Raw genomic sequence first — 20,315 nt, forward strand, 5'->3', positions numbered from 1 at the left:
ATGATTTTCATAGAATAATTCAGTAAGAACAGAGAAATACTATTTTTTAATAATTACTAATGGGTTACCAAGAATTTCTTAATAGTTAATAATGAAAACACAACTCTAACAATGCTACTGTCCACAAGACTCATAATAAGCAACAAGGAGAGATATGTCAGATATGTTTGTGAGGTAAGTTGGCTAATGATGCAGTGAAGTTTCTTTCTTTTAAAATAAATTAAATAGATTTATTTCATTTATATGATATGCAAAATAAAATCTTGATGAGGACAATATTGGACAATAGTTCAGTGATATAAAATAATGAAGTTAACTGAAAGTAAACAAAATAGGTTAAAACTGTATTTTTAATAGTAATCAAGATTATATATAACTAGTTTAATTGACATAATTATTTTTAGCAGCTGTTAATAAGTAGTTAGTAGATAATTATTTTAAATGAGTCTTAGTTATTGTATAGCTCTGCGGGAGACATACAGCATTTAGTTGTTATTAATGACAATTAAATAAGTAATAAGTAACTAATTGTTACTTACCTTAAACATCAGTATGCTGTTACCTACTGGTTAGTTAATCTTTCGTCCTTATTAGTTATCTGTAATGACTACAGTGTTAGTGCAGCACTAACCATTTGTTCTCTGTTAGTTACTACATAACTACCTATTAAGTATGAAACAGTATTATAAAGTGTTACTGGTGAACTGTTCCTTTAAAGAGACATCACAAAGAAGCTGGAGTTAAAACGATTTACACTTCCACTGAAATAATAATTAAAAAATCAAGCATTGTTTAAAACAAAAACTCTCTTGCTGCTTGTTTGAAGCAAATATACGTACATTCTCTATAAACCGCCTGCATGCTTTATTCTTCTACACAGAAACAATAATTGAATTGAAGCAAACATAACAAGACTTCAATATGAGAGAAGTCACATCTGAGAGGAGTGTATGCACTCTCTGAATGCATTAGTAGATGCCTGCCTGGCCTTAATCACTTATATTCAAAATGCATTTTGCCCGGCTCGCTCTTATAAAACATCTCACGCATGCAATAAAACTGATGTTCTCAAGATCTGACCTGGGCATCATTTTATATGGACATGGCAGGGACAAAATGTATTTTGAACTGACACTCTGGTCAGAAGATCTGACCTGGTCAGAGTTGCTTGGAAATAGGAGGAGCCACATTGATCTGTCTGGAAAAATAGTTTCTACAAGATTCTTCAGTGATGCCACAGAATAACCATATTTGATTTCCCAAAGAACCATTAATGGACAATAGTTTTTAAAACATAAATTTATTTCTTACCCTTTTATAACCTAAAGAACATTTTTCCACTACAAAGACCCTTTTGTGAAACAGAGGTTTTCAAAAGGTCCTTTATAGAATCATTATGAAAAAAAATGGTTCTTCTATGGCATTGTGAAGCACCTTTATTCTTAACAGTGCAAAGGAAAAACATTTAAGGCTTTAGGCAACATCCTAACACTGTCAATATTAATAACAACATTCTCTACAGTGATTAAAGACTTTTCCCAAAAACAACCCACTCTGCCGTGCCGAACCCGCTAATCCTAACATCAGAAAACTTGCATGTTGTTTCATCTTCCCATCACTTTCCCCGAGGAGAACGGCGACTCCACAACAAATGAAGGAATAAATGAATAAACAAAGATTGACATGCTTGTGTTGCTTTGATAGCGTTCTTCAAAGCTCCTCTTCCTCACTGACTGGAGACATCACACAGAAACAAGAGCAAAGCCACGGCCCGTCTCTCTTTGACTGTGTTGTTTTGCAAATCAGGATCTGTTTTGCGCTTATCAGGGCACTGACAGATTTGACCCTCCTGACTCTCGTCGATCCGGCTCAAGGCGACACGGGGACATGCTTGTCCAACAAAGATATACCATCAAAAATATCGTGACACATGAGAAGAGCGCAAAGTGTCCTCCAATCAAAATAAAAGACTTCTCCATGTTAAGAGAGAGAGCGCACGTCCTCTGCTGAGCATTTTGCTTATAAGAAAATTAACAGCTTTCTCCTCTTGCTAAACAAGCTAACCGCAGGCTCTTAAAGGCTGAACAAATAAACAAGTCTGCTGCCTGAATGACGGAAAACACTCAAGACGCACAAAACCATTGGCTGTTTACGCATTAAGGCACCCGCGAACAGTTTTAATGTGTGATTATGTTGAAAGTTGCGAGGCTTATCCTAAATGAGGAACGAAATAAGAGGTTTTTAAAGTGCTCTAGGAGAAACTGAATCTTTTGTTTCTATAGACAAGACATTCAGTTACATGCAGGTTACAGTTAGGTGCAGTCTTATTAAAAATAAACCAAACTTAGTATATACCAGGGGTTTTCAAACTGGGGTCCAGAGACCCTCCAGAAGATTGCAAGGGGTCTCCAGAAAATTTTAGAGAATAAAAGACAGGCAACAATTGTAAAAGTTTCATTTCAGGTGTTTATTTCTTTTTTGTTACATGCATAGTTTCCACAGTTGTTTATATTTGTATTTTTCTAGACATTGAAAATGTTCAGGGTTCATCCAACAAGTGTCGCAAACTATTTAAGTTTAGAAACAATATGTTGTCTGTAGGGGTGATCCCGAATAGTCGAAGATTCGATAGGAGAATCATGCCATTTTGGTTATATGGGCAGTGGCGTAGCAGACGTTCTTGCACCACGCCGCCAAAAATATTATTTATGATGTAAAGAATGGGACATTTTTAGGGTTGGGTACCGAAACCCCTGGCGCACATGAGTGCGAGGTCTGGCTGACCCAGCGCAGGATCTGCTGTGCTGTGAGACCGGTATAGTGAAGCAGCAGGTTGAATGTAAATGAATGTGTACACTGTTTCCAAACATTTGTCACTTACTGAATGTTTGGGCATATAAATCTGTATTAAGACTTTGTCTGTAAATGCACATAGTTTGTTACTTTGACTGAACTTTGCGCTGCATGATACAAAAAAAATAAATAAAGTAAAATAACCAAAATGCATATAGCAAGCACGGCACAGACGTTCGGAACTTGTCATTCTCAGCACTGAAAGCAAGCGTGTGCGTCAGTAGGACGGAGAAAGAGTGGGCAGGAAAAAAGGTGAAAGGGACTTTTTGACTATTTAAATGGTAAGATGCTTTATTGCATTCCTCCTTTACATGCGGCAAATAAAGTAACATTATTGTTAGTTCATTGGTAATGAACGTGCTGTATTCCTGTTTGTAAAAAATAATCCATTATTATCGAGTAGTTTTGAAAATAGTTTTGAGGCGAGATCTGGTCTAGTAAGTGGCACAGCATTACGTGATGTTTAAGGAAAATGTCCATTAATTTTACTATTTGTGGCTTGTGTTTTGAATATATTCCCCCGCATTTCAGACATTTTGCCTAAACTCATTTATTTTGCACACTGTGACTTGAATCTGGCTTATATCGTTTTTTATTTGTATTTATTATAAAGGTATGTTCTGTTCTGAACAATTTCTGTAAATTAATGTTAGATTGTTTTTGTTGGTGCATCAATGTTGCGCTGCACTTTGCGATGTACCCTTGTTAACCACCTGGTGTTGTCCCCGCATGCTCACGTACACACACGCACACTTGATTCGACTATCAGTCAACTATAGGCAAGATGTGACAATTCTAATTCGACTATGTAAATCCTTAGTCAAGGACACCCCTCTAACAAAGTTTAAATGCATGTTTGTACATAAAAATGTTGTTAGAAAGGGGGTCCCTCACAAAAGGTCCGTCTTATTTGGGGGTCCTTGGCATCATAACGTTTGAAAACCCCAGGTACATACTGCATAACACAATGACCAAAATTATCAACATAAGCAAAACATTTGCTCATTCATTTCTTTACAAAGATAAATGTTGTTATGCTTATTATGTTTATGCAAAGAAGTTGTGTTCTGTTTACTTGCCGGAATTCACTCGAATTCAACTGACCCAAAAATAAATTAGTATCAAACAAAACCATCCTCAAAACCGACAGAAGAATTTATTATAGGACCAAACATTGCCTATCCACAAACACACATTCGCCATTATTTTGAGACAATAAATGCAGAATTTTATGACCAAAAATGCTTTGCTCTGGCTTCATTACGTATGGTTCCTTTCTCAAATCAGTTCAATAAAACCATTCCGATACTGTTGAAAAAGGTAATCTGGACGCCCCCACACAAGTGTCGACACTACAACCACGGCACATTAATTGCATTAATGCAGGTACATTAAATATCTATTCGAAGTGCGACGTGAATCTCTCACCTGAGCCACGGCCACCTGCGTCTGTTGCTGCTGTTGTGTGAGCTGCTGCTGGAGAAGCTGAAGCTGGTGGTGTACAGACAGCGGGGTGCCGGCTGTGAGCTGACTGCCCGAGGGAAGCAGCAGCTTGGGGGAAGCCAGCAGGATGTTGGGCTCCTCAGAGGGCTGGAGAAAGAGGGAGAGCAGTTTAGTCGAGATTTATAAATAATCTCTGTTTCACATTTATGCATTTGGCAGATGCTGTTATCCAAAGCGACTTAAAATGTATTTAAAGTACAGATTTGATCACTAAGTGAGTTACCACAGAATAGAACCCATGACATAGTTGGGGTCTATGACCTAGTTAGTCTAGTTAGGTTTCAGTGTTGGCAAAATAAAGCTTTGATTCCAGGTATGGGAGATTTGTATTGCCTTGAATAATTGTCTGCAGGCAGAATGTATAGAAATTATAAGGGACTATGTAAACGTGTTAAACGGACATGTTTGACCATTACGCCCGTGCTCAGAAATCCAAAACGCTCTCTCGTGTCATGTTTTACCTCAAAACATCCGCATTCTCCCTGTTAAGCTTGCTATTAGGTAACCGCATGCCGGAACGAACTCTATGGCCTCAGATGTATCTTCGTCTGCTCGTAGCGAGACTCAGATATTAATTACAGTAGCGCTTGCACTCGGTGTAGCTGTGGTGCGAACAAACAGCGCAGAGGGGTGGGAGGCAGTCGACTGTGACAAATTGATAGTTCTACCCTTGGCCAACTTATTTATATCCCGGCCGGGTCGAAAATATGGTAATGCCAGCTGTCAGATATTGACCTCCCACATAGAGAATTAAGAGAGTATGAAAGCTTCAGCGGCGGCGTAAGACGGATTTTGTCTGAGATTGATGTGCTGTGAATCGCCTTTGAAATATTTGGGCATTGCTTGATGCTAAATCACTGAATGAAGGGCAAGGGGCCATTCAGCTGTGGGCATCCTCTGAGATCTGAAAGTTAACCGTTATGTTGTTTGTTATATACTTAAAGGCAAGTCAGTCAATTTACAAAGTTCTGGTACTCTTATACACAGAGACAACTACAGAATTTTCTGTCGCCGTTTAAAACTGAAGAAAGGGAAATCAATTTAAAAACAATCCTAATATTTAGTTCTGCCAGTGATTTTCATAACACAGCTCACCTTTAAAGTCCCCGTGAAACGGAAGTTGCGATCGTTTTTACTTCCGTATTCTGACGCATTTCCGAGTGAAAAGGAATTTCAAAAGGAGAAAATTAGTGGCCGTGACTTGCGTTTTTTAATACGAATTGATTGGATGTATAAAAACAACTAGCAGCAGACTGACAGTTGAAGGGGAGGAGTTAACGGATGCTCCGCCCAAGCCGTCTAATTTACGTCATTTGAGATGGATCGTCATTTCAGGGCAGAAGTGCATTTTCAGATTTTAATGGAAGATTATGAGGGTACATGAATTTTAAAAAGAAAATGACCCACATTGATAAGCTATTTACTATAAACGCTGCAATATTTCATACAAAAATAATAATTGTAATGTTGAATTTCACTGGGAGTTTAATTCTTTAAAAAAAATCCTAATCAATTTTGTACTAAATTTCTTTTTGTATTCCCAAAAAACAACATTTGCATGCAACAAGCCTTTTACTCACAATAGTCTGAGCAGTGTATTTAAAGAAAATGTTCCATCGGCTCACCTCTACGTGTCATATTTTTCATTTCGTACCCGGTTGGGCTGGGCAAACACGGGTGAGTGGTGGTTTGGGTCTGATGAGCGCTGCAATCTGCGCATCAACTGACAGCTGTTTATTTGGGGAGTGCTGCAGAATGCCATATTGTAAACAACACCTGCTCTCACAGACTCCTTACAGAAAATCCACCTCAGCCTCTGACATCAGCTGAATTCATAGCCTTAACAAATCTGCATGGAACGTCTGGGGACATGTTTTGTGAATTATATTTCGCCTCATCCTCGGATGTAAATTGAAAAAGTTAGGTTCAGCATGACTCCTCTGATTAAATACTTGCTGCTACCTTTTGCGCTCCGTTAATTCAAGGCCACGACATCAAGGCGATAAATCTTTAATCATATAATTTATGTAATGAATAAAGGCAATATCCCAAAAACAACCGTGACCACAGGAGGCAATTTGGATGCAGTTTTCTTAAAGAATTAACATATTCTTAATGAATGATTCATTAATGAATACATTTTAGACTTCAAACCATAAAGCTACAAAAACTGTCCAGATCTCTGGTGTGTGATAATGAGAGACACACAAAAGCTCAGATAACTGAAGTTTGTGTGCCAACAGAAAGGCGAACATCTGAAATTAAGCGAAATTGATTCTGCGTTTGGGATTTTTTTGGTCCAGTTCTATTTGATATAAACAAGGCTTCCAGTTGGCTTCCAGTCAAGGCTTGATGAACAAAATATAAATATAAATTAATACGTACTACTTTGTTTGTTTACACAAGAAACTGTTAGCTGAAAACCAAGTAACCTCAAATCTCATTCATAACATTTTTACATAAAAAATATTTAATGCAAAAAATAATCATTATAACAGAGTATAATGCATACTTTCTCTAGCAGTTATTTGCTAGTACTGTTTTTATTATGAGCATACTATATGTTTATTATTGATATTGGTGCTGTTGCAAAGCCAGCTCTTGTGCCTCTGAGAAAATGCCCAATGTATTTGTCATCTCAAGGTGGTGCTCAGCTGGACCACAGCCTGCATTCATCAAGCAGAAGTGGGTGATGGATGGGCCGCTGAAGAATAGAGCAATGAAGAAGTTGTTTAAAAGGAAAACAGAGATTGACTGCAACATGGCCTGACTTTAAAATGGGTGGTTTGGCTTATATACTGTTGAGAAGGTGTGACTAAAAAAGATGGAGAAAACTATTGAGAAGCACTGTGATCCAAAGCATTACAGACAGTGTGTTACAGGTCTGTTTATAAGTCGTGCACCTATGGCCCTGAAACAGTACAAAAGAACGAACAAAGAGCATGTGAAGTCAATAAAAAAAATCTGGGCAAAACTAAGAAGTTTGTTTTGGGAACTAAGATGGTTTTAAGTTTGTTTTGGTAGTAATGGATAGTCAGAGTGAACTTTTAAGAAAACATCAAACACCCTTTAACTGCCATTGGTGGAAGACGAAGATATAATTGGTGGGTGTAACATGGGGCTCCACCCCCTCTGACATTACTTCTTTCATATATTACATTATTTAATTTTTTTACTCAGTTTGTCACATTTAAGCTACTCTGAAACACAGACAGCAGCAGTTCTTTCTCCCGTGAGAGTTCACTGAAGAAGAACTTCTCTGTGCGGTAGGGATGTCCCGATCACACTTTTTGTGCCCCCGATCTGATCCGAGTCATTTTATTTGGTGTATCTTCCGATCCGAGTCCCGATCCGATACTGGTATTTTTCTAGTGCTAGGTGCACACTCCGGACAGCCGCTAATATGCTTCAATGAAGTATAGTCTTTGAACTTTTACTTTGAAATAAAGGGAAAACAGCATCTCTGTCGTGTTAGCGGACAGCCGCTAATACACTTCAACGAAGTATAGTTTAGATATTTTTATTGTAGCTGGACAGGAGTTTGTCCTCATGAGACAGAATAACAGCTTCATTTGACACTGCTTCAAACCTAAAACACTCAACACAATATTGCAAGTTCACTCTGTGGTACTCACATACATATCTTTGAACTTTTACTTTGAAATAAAGGGAAAACAAACAGCGTCTCTGTCGTGTTAGCGGACAGCCGCTAATATGCTTCTCATCTGTGTCATTAAGTTTGTTGTAAAGCTCCGGTAGAGCACTGTATGAAGGAAGAAATCAGACGCTAACCTGTGTTCTCTATCACAGCGTCACAGAGCTGAGTGAACTCGCTGTAATCCGTCCACTTTTTTGAAGATTTGGTATTAAATTGTTATTATTGAACGAAGCTCCGTTGCTAACGCCTTGCGGAATGCTCGCGCTGCTGACATTACAAGCGGCTGTTCCACTGCACATTTCCACATTGTCACAGCTTGCACTCTCGTTTACGAAACTTGCGTAATGGCAGAGGTGATCGGAAATGATCGGGCAAAATATAGCCGATCCCGAGCAAGTGAAACATGCCTTGATCGGCCCCCGTTCATTGCGATCGGCTCGGGACATCCCTAGTGAGTAAACAACACCTATAATGTGAAATGGAATACAAATCGCCTTAAATGGAACAAAACTGCTCCAAACAGAGACTGTCTGAGGGCATTACGCGTTACAGTTTTATTACAGTGTGTGCAAAGCAGCGCATTGTTTACTTCTCTACATTCATCTGCAATTATTTAAACTCAAACAACAACTGAACAGAAATCCATTGTACAGAATGTGTGTGACCGTTATACTTCTGAGTAAAGAAAAGCAAAAAAAAAGAAAATTCTCTAATGATTTAGTCATTCTCTGGTCATTTTAAACCTGTATGACTTTCTTCTGCAGAACACATAAAATGATATGAAGAATGTCGGTAACAAAGGCGGTACCCATTGACTTGCATTGGTTTTTTGTCCGTGCATGAGAAGTGAATGGGTATTCTTCAAAATATCTTCATTTGTGTTCTGCAGAAGATCGAAAGTCATGCAGGTTTGAAATGACAAGAGAATGAGTAAATGACAAAATTTTCATTTTGGGGTGAACTATCCCTTTAACAACTGAGGAAACGCATCCATTAGGGATGTTAGGGAAGGCAATGCTTTCAAAGCATATTTATAAAATATACATATATTTCTTTTGTGGAAGGGACCATTAAAATTTTGTCTATTTATTGCATTGTGTTCAAATGCAATAATACTGTAGGAGCTGCATGTCCTACCTGCCTGTCAACCTCTGCATTTGCATAACTCTGCTTGCACACAAACAACAAACAAATCCGCTATAAGTTCAAACGATAACCATAAATCAGTTGTTTACATTCATTATTAGTGTAAGGCAGGGGATTTCAAAGTTTACATTCAAAGGTCCAAATCTAAATTCTCATCAACGTCAAAAGGTCCAGAATCATTTTTATTACAAAACTTGTTTTAATAAACATGCTTATAATTTTATATAATAATTCAACTTTACATAATGCTAATTATCATATTCATGACTCATCAAGTCATAGCCTACTTGCATTATCTCTCTGAACTGTAACATACAAAAAACTAAATGCCCCCCAAAAAGATCTCATTTACATATTTGTGTTTCTGAAATAGTACTCTAATGTTACCTGCAGTTACTTCAACTCAATTGCTAAAATGTTGAAATATAACAGCAATACACTGTTATACAGCAGTGATTGAATTGTATTATTTTATATATCATGCAGCACAAACGTCTGTATGTGCAACAAATGTGCATATTTAAAGACGAACTACATCATGTTCATATGCCCAGACAGTCAGCAGCAGTGTAAGTCGGGGCAAACCATGGCAACATTTTTCTACTGAATGAAAAATAATGGGTATCCAAAATGTCGCTAGTTGCCATGCGCTTTGCCTGACGGAATAAGTCTGTAATCACTGGTTCGAGCGCCTCTGCATGTGTTTGTGTGCCACGGAGGTCTGATGAGAGTGCACTTGAAATATGAAGTGGATGGATGTGGGTCCGGCTCGTCTTCCGGACTTTGAGAAGGGCTGCTGTAAGGTATTGTAATTATTAATTAACACCTAAATAGTTGTAGTGCTATTTTGGAGTTCAATATTATGATGATCTGTGGTTTGGATCAGGCATGGGGCTATGACAGTGTATGCAAAGGTCTGTAACACTGCACACTGACTTGACCATCCTACAGCCAGTATTTGCATAGGCTATGCAATGACATGAACTATTTCTTCACACATCCAATGCCTTCCTGCACCAAATAAATACTGTCATACAGCAATGTGACAAGTTCTAGATTTTATCCCTGAATTTTCATTTTGCTTGCATCTCAGTTCTGACAACACCAATAATAAAAAGAGTAAACAAGACTCACTGTCAGGCAATGACAATAGTCCACTCCCCAGTGCTCTCACTAGCAATATGTCAAAGTAAAAAACTGAATTAAAATTAAAATTCTGAAGCAGGAATGAGACTCATGAGAGGCGAGGAAGATGAGACAGTCAGAGGTGTTCCATGAGTGTGTTTAAACTATAAGTAAATCAGTAAGTTCCTGAGCTCAATCCCAAAATGCGGTAAGTGGTTTATACAGTAAAGGAGAAAGGTTTGATAACCATACTCATAGTGCTGTGCATGATGCACAAAAATAATTATTTTAATTTATTAATGTTAGATCATGCAGCATCAATTAATATGCTGCCATCTATATTTGACTTATACTGTGTCTCATATTCAGTGATGAATACATTTAGATCATGAGGTTTCTGCAAAATTAGGTGTCGGCAGGGAAGGCTGTACATTATCTCTACATTTGGGAACAGGTTTAGCTTTATTTAACAGAATCCAAACTTGTGTCTGTTGTTTCTCTTATACCATGCCATTTAAAGTTTTTCAAACCCAAATGTTCCAAAATAATAGTCTCTAGTCACAGGTTCTTTGTGACAGGTATGCATTAACTTTCAGTAAATGCACACCTATGAAGGCGTTCCAGGTCTGCCGACCGCATTACAGTTCCACATCACTTCGCCAACTTTAAATAACCGAAAGTTATAGTGTAGCCTACAGGCCATCACCTCACACAGCACCCTGCTCTTGATCTGACGAAGTTTTTATATTTTATATATAAAGTTTTATAATGTCAAACTTTACTGTTAATGGAAACGCGTGCACAGTTTTGTTTCAATAAACAAAGCATTTCAAAAACAATATAGAAATACACATACTGAAATCTAATAAATAAAATAACTAAATAGAAAAACAAAATGAATTAATAAACACTGATAGCCTACTGGTTCGTTTTCCTCTTCATGCTTATGGAGGACTAAACCTGCAAAAATTATAAATAAATAAATGTATAAATAAATAAATATATAAACGAATAAATGTAATAATATGAAAATAAATAAAGGAATGAATGGTTTGATAAAACAAAATAATTCGTTTTTAGCTATTATTGATCTTAGCTTTAACGTTTCTTTTCATTTTTGAAATTGATTTATTATTTTTTGTGTCCATTTTTAATTATTTATTATTATTATTTATTTTTAGATTATTTTATTTATCATTTCCTTTTATTTTTACATTTATTTATTTATACGTTTATTTATTTTTATATTTATTTATTATCGCATGTATTTATTTCCACTTTTATTTATTTATTCTTGAATTTATTCTTACTTTTCTGTGTCTTGTATGATAATTAGATGGGTTGGTCTTGCCTACTATTGGTTCAGCGTAGATTGAAGCGTTTGATCGATTACTCTTGACTTGTTTTGGACTAACGTCACGTCACTCACTGATCGTTTGCTTCGTGTATAACGTTAAGTAACTATGGCGGGCGCACAATTAGCTAGAGAGTTACAGCATTTAGCCAATGAAGTCGATAACCATGCATCAAATGACTGTGTGTCATTTAGATTAGGTGCATTTATTGATGTTTTATTACAGATTGACGGAGAGATAAATGACAAATGCGAGAAATGGTCTCTCGCTTGCGCTCTCTCTCTCACACACACGCACGCACGCACGCACGCACGCACACACACACACACCACGTAGCAGTAGCTCAAGCTTCCGAGTCTGTTCGCTCTAATGGACGCTTGAAATGAGATGCACAAGAAAGTATTCCTACAGCATTTTCAAGACGTTAATTTAAAGACATTAACAATTATTCCTTACTTAAAGGTTTAATTCACAAAAAAATCTGTCATCAAAGTCATTTTTTACTCACCCTCTTGTCATTTCAAAACTGCATGACTTTCACAAAAGAAGCTATTTTGAAGAATGTCGGTAACCGAACAGCGATGGCACCCATTCACTTGCATTGGTTTTGTGTCCATGCAAAAGAAGTGCATGGGTGCCACCGCTGTTCGGTTACCAACTTTCTTCAAAATATCTTCTTTTGTGTTCTGCAGAAGAAAAAAGTCATACAGGTTTGGAATCAAGTACCCAACCACAAGAGCACAGTTTCCCTATTAACACTCTGCTATAAGCAGCAGCGTAGACAATAAAGAGTGAAAAAATAACAAAAGTATCATATGTAGAGAGGGCAGGGTGGCTCTTGTGGGATTCCATATTAAGCTTAGTGATGAAATGAAAGCACTTCACTCAACTACCCACTGTAAACTATTCCTGTATAATAGCTTAAAGCGGCCCTAACACACGCGGTTTCTGCCAATCTCAAATCAATCTTGAGTACCTATAGAGTAGTATTGCATACTTCGTATCTTCGAAGAGTATTTAGTTTGATCACATATATAAAAGATAGATACAACTCAACGATTATTTCTGAAAGCATACGGTGCTGGGGGGGGGGGTTGGATGTAGGCTGGGATTGGGGGTTGTGGTGTTAGGCTGAACTAAAGCACGTGCGCATCCATTGCCAACAAAACAGACATCAGTTTCACTCAATGCATGCGGTTCATGTCCGGCATCTTTTAGTGCTGGGACGGCTCCATATATCAGTTTAAAACGATCTCCAAATCCAGCGTTATATCCACCGTTTATATAACATTCATCACCAAAATGCAGTGAACAAACAAACACCTGAACTTCACGAACGTATGCTCTGTCTCTCTCTGTCTCCTGCACACAAGTGAAAGTGACGTCTGCGCATGCTCCTTCTCCTGCTCTCCTTGCTGCCGTGTGGGCGTGCCGCGTGCTTTTCCGGGAGAATTGTCCAATAAGGGACTAAGAAAAATTGTTACGAAACAGTTTTATATGTTCGAAAAAAACTTTCCGAAACCTGTACGATCGCTGGGGGAGTGTATAGAGCACAGAAATACTACGTAATACGCCCAACTCGTTTTTTGACAAGTTGACCATGTTAAGCATGAGAAGACAGCACGTTTAACATTGTAAAGAAGTCAGAATGCATGACACACTGTTGCAGCACCCCTTTAAGAACATGACATAGGGGATCGGAACACAATATTAAAAGATCTCAACAGCAATGGCATTTAGCATGTAAGCGTGCACCGCTTATGTCACTAGCGTGATGGATTCGAGACAATACTGTATGAAAAGCCACAAGAGAAAAATGACATGAAGATAACGCTCTGTTAGTTATGACACTGAAAGTCGCCTGAGGGTGCCGGCACACCCTGGACGCTTCAAAAAAGCTCTGACAAAAGTAGTGCATCTACACGGTCCGCATGGATTTCTTCCATTGACACATCCAAAGCATACAGCACAATAGCCAGAAAGATCAAACAATTCTCAAGTAACTGCATTTTAAAGCAAGGCATTACAGGATCTTTTTTTGTCGTTCTGGTTCAAATGTAGGTTAGCATTAAGTATCTCAAGCTGGGATAGTCACACACACTGTCTAATGAAAAGTCAAAAAAGGCATGCGCTGCGAAATGGCTTCAGGAACACTAAAGATGATAAAGAGTGACTGTAAAACATCTGGCTATTGGCCTCCACATATTCACACTAATGTTAAATGTCATTGTAAGCCATTAGCATGAGGATGAAACCGAATTAACCAATCGTGCGTTGCATAATCGGGCATCCCTTTAAAATGCTATTTCAATGAACGAATGAATAACAAAGACAAAAGGGCTTTGTCATCATTTTTGAAAGATCACCGAGAGCGAAATGCCAAAGCTTTATCAGATTTTGACTCAGATTGTGCATCAGAGCGAGGCCAAAGTTAATCGTTTGAAATTCATTTGTAGTTTGCTATATTTAGGCATCAATTGTTACTTGACAAAGTTGATTCAAGATCGGTCTCAACGGTTTGCCACTTTGTTGCAAAAAGGCTGCTGTGTGTCTGAATAGCAAAACAATGGTAAAAAGGCATTTACTTTTCTCTCTGTTCATTTCTCTATTTCAATTCTCTGGTGTGGTTGACTGGTGACGGTATTGACAAACCACCTGATATTGGTTTCTTGTTTCATTCTTGACACCGTGGGTAGTTCAAAAAGATGTCAATTACCTTTCCATTATCTTTTCCCTTTACCCCTTTTTGTGGAACCCTGTCCTCTTCAATATTACAGTAAAATAATATTGATCATTATAATTTTTATTATAACATTTGACATGCACATGTTTAAACCCTAAACACTGAAAACAAATTCCTTTGTACAGTAACCTGACAAAAATTATGGGCATTTTAATGAATGTGACCTGGAATCTGAAAGTGGACCAGTTTTACATTAAAATCGCATGTTATTAGGAAAGAGCATCAAGGTGACCTCAGAGTGGTTTGCTTTAAAGTATTTAAGTTAATATATTAAAAAATACATATTATTTATGTTTTATATTTTTATTACATATTTTGTTCATTTTAAACCTCATTTTGAGCTTATAAATAAGTAAATAAATAATTATTTATTTATAAGATCAAAATGAAATGTAATACATAATATGAATAGAATATAAATACATATAATGTGTAACATACAATTTAAAAAATAATATACTATTTAAAACACCCTTGAATACATTGTAAAGTTATATATAATCAAACAGCACATTTGTTCTACTCAAAGTAAGGTTATTTTATAAAAGTTGTTGTTTAATACTTGTCAGTGTAAAGACTAATTACTATTAAACAGAATATAAATTAAACACACAAAACCTTATGCAACACAAACACTAGAATTAAGAATCAGAATTGTTATTCTGGTTCTGGTATTTGAGCACAGAAGAGGTAAACATTCTAAAGCATATAACCACCAGTCCGATCCAAATAGCAAATCCACTGGGCAGGATTTGCTGAAATTGAGTGCTGGGGCAAAATCAAAGCACACTCCACACGAACAGATGGGATGAACTCAGGTCATCGTGAATTACCCAGTGAAACTGCCATTACTTTGAGTGACATTTTTGCTTTCGGGCTCCATCTAACATTTTTGTCCTGAAGGCTTTTGAGAGAGCATCTCTGCTCCACCATTCCCCCAAATCCCATCTTCAAACCCTTCACACGTGTACAGTCTGATTCAGACAGACACTCCTGAGAAATAGACTGAAACTGGGAAACGATGCGTCTTTAGCTTAAATATAAGCTCTGTGATGTCCAGCTCCTTGGGGGTCAGGCTGATTTTAGAAGTAGATCGTTTTTTCCTGGATCCAGGAGGTGGACGTACCCTATAACTAAAGGGAGCCAAATTTGGGCAGAAACTTGGCCGCTTGCCTGGAGGCTACAGGCCGACAATGATCAGAGCTGCACATCTCTATACTGAAAATCTGAAACTCCCTCAGCAGTGGGTGAGCTTGGGCTTGCCGATCGAGGATCTGAAGCAGCCTGACATTAGGTCAAGTTCAGCACAGTTGATGAGAAGCACTTGATACTCTCCTATTATTTATTCAGTGGCCGTTGTGTGCAGAAACCCTCCAAAGCGCACTGCAGCCTCTCATAAAATCTGACACAGCCACTTGCATAAAGAGAGATCCTATACCAAATTCAGTCTACAAGAGGAGCCTCATTCAAAAGCTATAAAAACTCTAATGTCTCTTTATTAGAAAACATCTGTCGGTTTGGTATAAACAATATGGCGTGGTAAACACATTTGCGTTCCAATTTACAGCATGCTGAAAAGGCAACACAATAAACATGCTAATTTGTTTTACTTTTGGATTAAAAAGCAAACAACAGATTTGACGTTTTTAAAACGTTGCATTTTTTAAAATGCATTTTTATATGAAGTTAACAAACGAAAGTGTGATTCTTAATATGCGTCCTGTTGACAGGTCCTATAATCATCCTGTATAATTATCTTGCAGGGTGTGAGCTGATAGGCTAGCCAGATAATCTGTCAGCCAATGAACTTGCCAACACTCTATACCTCAACATTAAAACAGTGTTGCTTAGTTCCACCTGTCTACATTGATTTACACGTGTGAAGGAACATCCGCAAATGTTTGAATTTCACCCAAAAATCAAAAATAACTAATAAAAACGGACAACATCAGTATCTGTATGGATTTTGTACCAGCAGGGTCAAATAAATCAGCATTCCACTCCGACCAAATATCTGTATAATACTGTATTGATGCAGACCTAGAGCACACGACCTCGACAGCATTTTAGCATCCTATTAAAAACATTTCCTCATTTCTAATCAATTCTACGAATCAATTGGCAAACACGATTCATCTGTAAAGCATGCAATGTTAGCGAATGTAACAGGACAGAGGTGTGGCCTAAGATTTACCTAGTCTCAGTGGAAAAATGTAAGGCTGTAAGACACATAGCAGTGGGTCACTTTACGCATCAGACCAAAAAGAAACGTTCTGCTCCACTAGCATATCTGACTGCAGGCTACCTGAAAAACATTTGTACCAGTCATAAAAACGGCTCCCACACAGACTGTCTATTTCTGCTTCGCAGGTCTTTGCGGATGGCAAGTGTCCTTGTTCAGCAGTGTACACCAAGTTAAAAGGAACTTCTTATACTCATGAAGACGTGTCCAAATGCTATATTTGTGTTTCATTAAATGCCAACATTTCCACATAAATAAATTTGAAAAATAAATGATGTCATTAATACATCCAGAAAAGCTCTTCATTGACCAATTTCCAACCTTTAACGACAGAATTAACTTTGTTTAGAAGAAACATTTATTCAGGGCGAGTAAATTATAACAAAATGTTCAGTCCTTGTAAAACTGATGTAACCTTGGTACTTGTAAGTTTTAATATTTCAGTGTCATGGACCAACAGCACCAACAGTCTTTTTAAAGCGAGTTGCCCAAGGATGCAATACGTTTTTGGATAAATCTTGGAAATGTGTCTGTTCCTGAAACCTCACATATTGTCGCTGTCCTTCCAAAACCTCGGATGTCTAAATTCACTGTTTTTCAGGAAATGGAAAAAACACTGTACTTTTTAAATGATTAAACACTGTTCTGCATTGTTTTGCTTATAGTCAATATGTCTCATGTACAGCTGCTTTGTAACAATGAAAAATTGTAAAAAAAAAAAAATAGCGCTATATAAATAAAAAATAAAGTTGAGTTGTCAAAGTTGAAAAGCACTTTTTTATTTCATAATAATAATGATTTAGGACAAAAATAATAATCACAAAATATGGACAAAAGGTTTCAGAAGGACAGCAGCGATATTATAGCACTAAAATGATAGTTTACCCCAAAACAAACATTTTGTCATCATTTACATAACCTTTTGTCATGTCAAACATCTATGACTTTCTATTGCAGAACGCAAGATATTTTAAAGAATGTTGGTAACAGAAAACCAATAATACCCTTAATTGACTTGGATTGGTTTTGTGTACATACAATAGAAGTGAATGGGTACCACCATGGGTACCAGTTTTTGGTTACTAACATTTTTCAAAATATCTTTTTCTGCATTCCGCAGTAGAAAAAAATACAAGTTTTAAATGACAAGAGGGTGAGTAAATGATGACAGAATTTTTTCTTTTTTGAGTGAACAATACCTTTAAGTGGCATCACGGCACATACAAAATCCAATGTCTTTTCTACATTCTAAGATCTATTCTAGTCTGTCATGTTCAGTATAGATCTGGGAGCTGATCTGAACACAGTTTCCTTAAGAGATACATAACATAAAAACACTTAAGGCCTTGACTGAATGGGGAAAGAAGCAGTCGAGCAGCTGGCTGAAACTTTTGTAACTCAGCATGTAGTTCACACTTCTTTCGAAGTTACACTGAATTGCACAGATTTCAATTTGGGTCAAAAACTATTTGAAAGCAAATGAAACAAGGACACGGTACCGCTGAGGCTGGCATGAAAGCTTTCTTCGTGGCACCTGGCACAGAGCGAAAGAGTTTCTGACTGGCTTATAAATCATAGAACAATCATCTGACACAAGCCAAACATTTCTGATGTTGTAATTTCCTGAGGAGACGAGTGTCTTATCAGTCTCCAACATAATTCCAGTCTCATCACCTCAGACACTGATGCACCATACCCACAATATTATGCCTGAGAGGAAAGATAAACAAGCCTTCAGCGAGGAACAGCACATAAGCTGTGTTTACCCAACTGCAGGCAGATACTGAAGGCTTACATTCAACATGCCACATTCTCATGATGCTATTTTTGGTAGAGTCTAGGGCTGCAGCTATCGATTCTTTTACTAATCGAGTATTCTACTGATTTTTCCATCGGTTAATCGATGTTAATAAATACTTTTCCTTTATTAAAAAGCAATACTAAATATACAAGAGAAAATAAGACGGGTCTCTTAAAATGAGTAAAACAACTAATTTGTTTCCTTAGAAATTTAAAGTTCCTTTTTTAACTATATGATGTTTGATGATTGTTATCATGATTGAGACTCATGTGCTCAGTGTTGAGGTCTGAAGAAGTAAATGACGCAGTGAGGCCACTGCTAAAATGTTTAAATCACAAACAGCTTAAGCAGTTACTTAAGTAGAGTGTGTATATAATATATCTATTAAGTAGAGTGTGTATATAATAATAGAACATTTATATATTAACGTTACTGTATATAAAACATAATCTTTTGAGTTGGGTCAACTAAGTCCATAGTTGAGTGAACTCAGAAATTTGATTGTTGCATATTTATTTTAAGTTGGTTCAACATTGTTTTTTCAATTGATAGTCATGTGACATTACTCAGTTAATTGAGTTAGGTGAAATACTTGGCCAAAAGTTGAGTAAACTCAAAAAAGCTGTGCCGTGAGTTGCACTGAAATTTTAAGTTAAGTCAACTTTTCATTTTTTACAGTGTAAGTAAAATAGCAGTTCACCATTTCAATAAGCTATCACTTATTTATCAGCATGAGAAATACGTGTGAACAGACTAAAATGCGTGTGTCTCACAGTGAATGCGTGAGACTTGAGAGCCCTGTAACATGAACACAGTTTAGCGGGCTGTGTGTTAGTAATAATGGTCCGTGGGGGAACGCAGCGCTCCGTGTGTACTGTAGTTAAATGGATTAAACAAAGCTTCGAGGCAATACAATTTGCCTCGATGATTTTTTGTATTCGAATTACTCGAGGAATCGTTTCAGCCCTAGTAGAGTCGCATCAAACTCTTTTAGAAACCACTATTGTTTTATTCTTGTCATTTGTAATACCCAGTGGGTATGTAATGAGATGAATACTGGTGGGTTACATGTTCAACTTTTTTACATTTATTTGCCTTTTCTCTTAAACTCTGAGCTGACATTAACATTAATCACTCTCTCTAAGAACGTCTCCGGGTTTGAGGTATCATTACATAATCCTCTGCACCACAGCAGCTTTTACACTTTAAGATTACGCTAATGGATTTATAGCTGAATCTAGACCCCAGGCTCAACGTAACACAACCATAATTTGCAATACAATGAAAACACGCTGAATAACCTTCCCTCGATTACTGAAGTTAATTGGAAAAGGCAGCGCCGGGGACTTGTGTGTAAAACTGATATCCAGCAATTCAGTAAACTGCATTCAGAGGTGAACCACTGTCAAATCATGGTTAAATATTAATATGGAGTGCATAATTAAGTGGAAAGGAGAGCTCCAGCTGATACCTTCTTGTCCTTGGTGAGATCGTCTTTTTTGGCAGCATCCAGGTCCGTGACCCCGCGATTGAACTCATCCATTGTGCTGTCGGGGAGGGGCAGCTCCTCTGCATCAATGTCCGTCTCTTCTGCAGCTGGCTTTTCGGCCCCTGTCAGTTCCCGCCCTTTAGAGAGAAACAAATCAACGTGCTAAATATAAGACAGTGGATGAGCTTAGCTTTATTGTGAGAACTAGAAAGCACTAAACGGCACTTCATTTCTCACTTTTGGCCACTACTGTATATGTGAAATTACGTCTCGCAAACCTGAACATCTGATTTTCAATGATGTTCCATTAATTGAAATGTCAGTGGTGCATCTTGTTAATATACAGTATATCATCTTTGTTAAAACCCCCTACGGCTGTCTTTGATCTTCAGAATTAAAA

At 37.4% G+C, this 20,315-nt stretch overlaps 1 protein-coding gene across 1 annotated transcript in view; it reads right to left on the reverse strand.

The window, feature by feature from the left end:
- The window catches only part of nos1apa (nitric oxide synthase 1 (neuronal) adaptor protein a), a 142,398-nt gene that overhangs the window by 25,092 nt on the left and 96,991 nt on the right, over positions 1–20,315 (reverse strand). The window contains exons 7-8 of the mRNA XM_057337145.1: positions 19,898–20,052; positions 4,282–4,443 (exon numbers count right to left, since the gene is read on the reverse strand). Of these exons, the coding sequence (XP_057193128.1) occupies positions 4,282–4,443; positions 19,898–20,052 (317 nt within the window). The remainder of the gene's footprint in view (positions 1–4,281; positions 4,444–19,897; positions 20,053–20,315) is intronic.

This window comes from Triplophysa rosa, linkage group LG7 (genome assembly GCF_024868665.1).
Source record: "Triplophysa rosa linkage group LG7, Trosa_1v2, whole genome shotgun sequence".
Lineage (NCBI taxonomy): Eukaryota > Metazoa > Chordata > Actinopteri > Cypriniformes > Nemacheilidae > Triplophysa > Triplophysa rosa.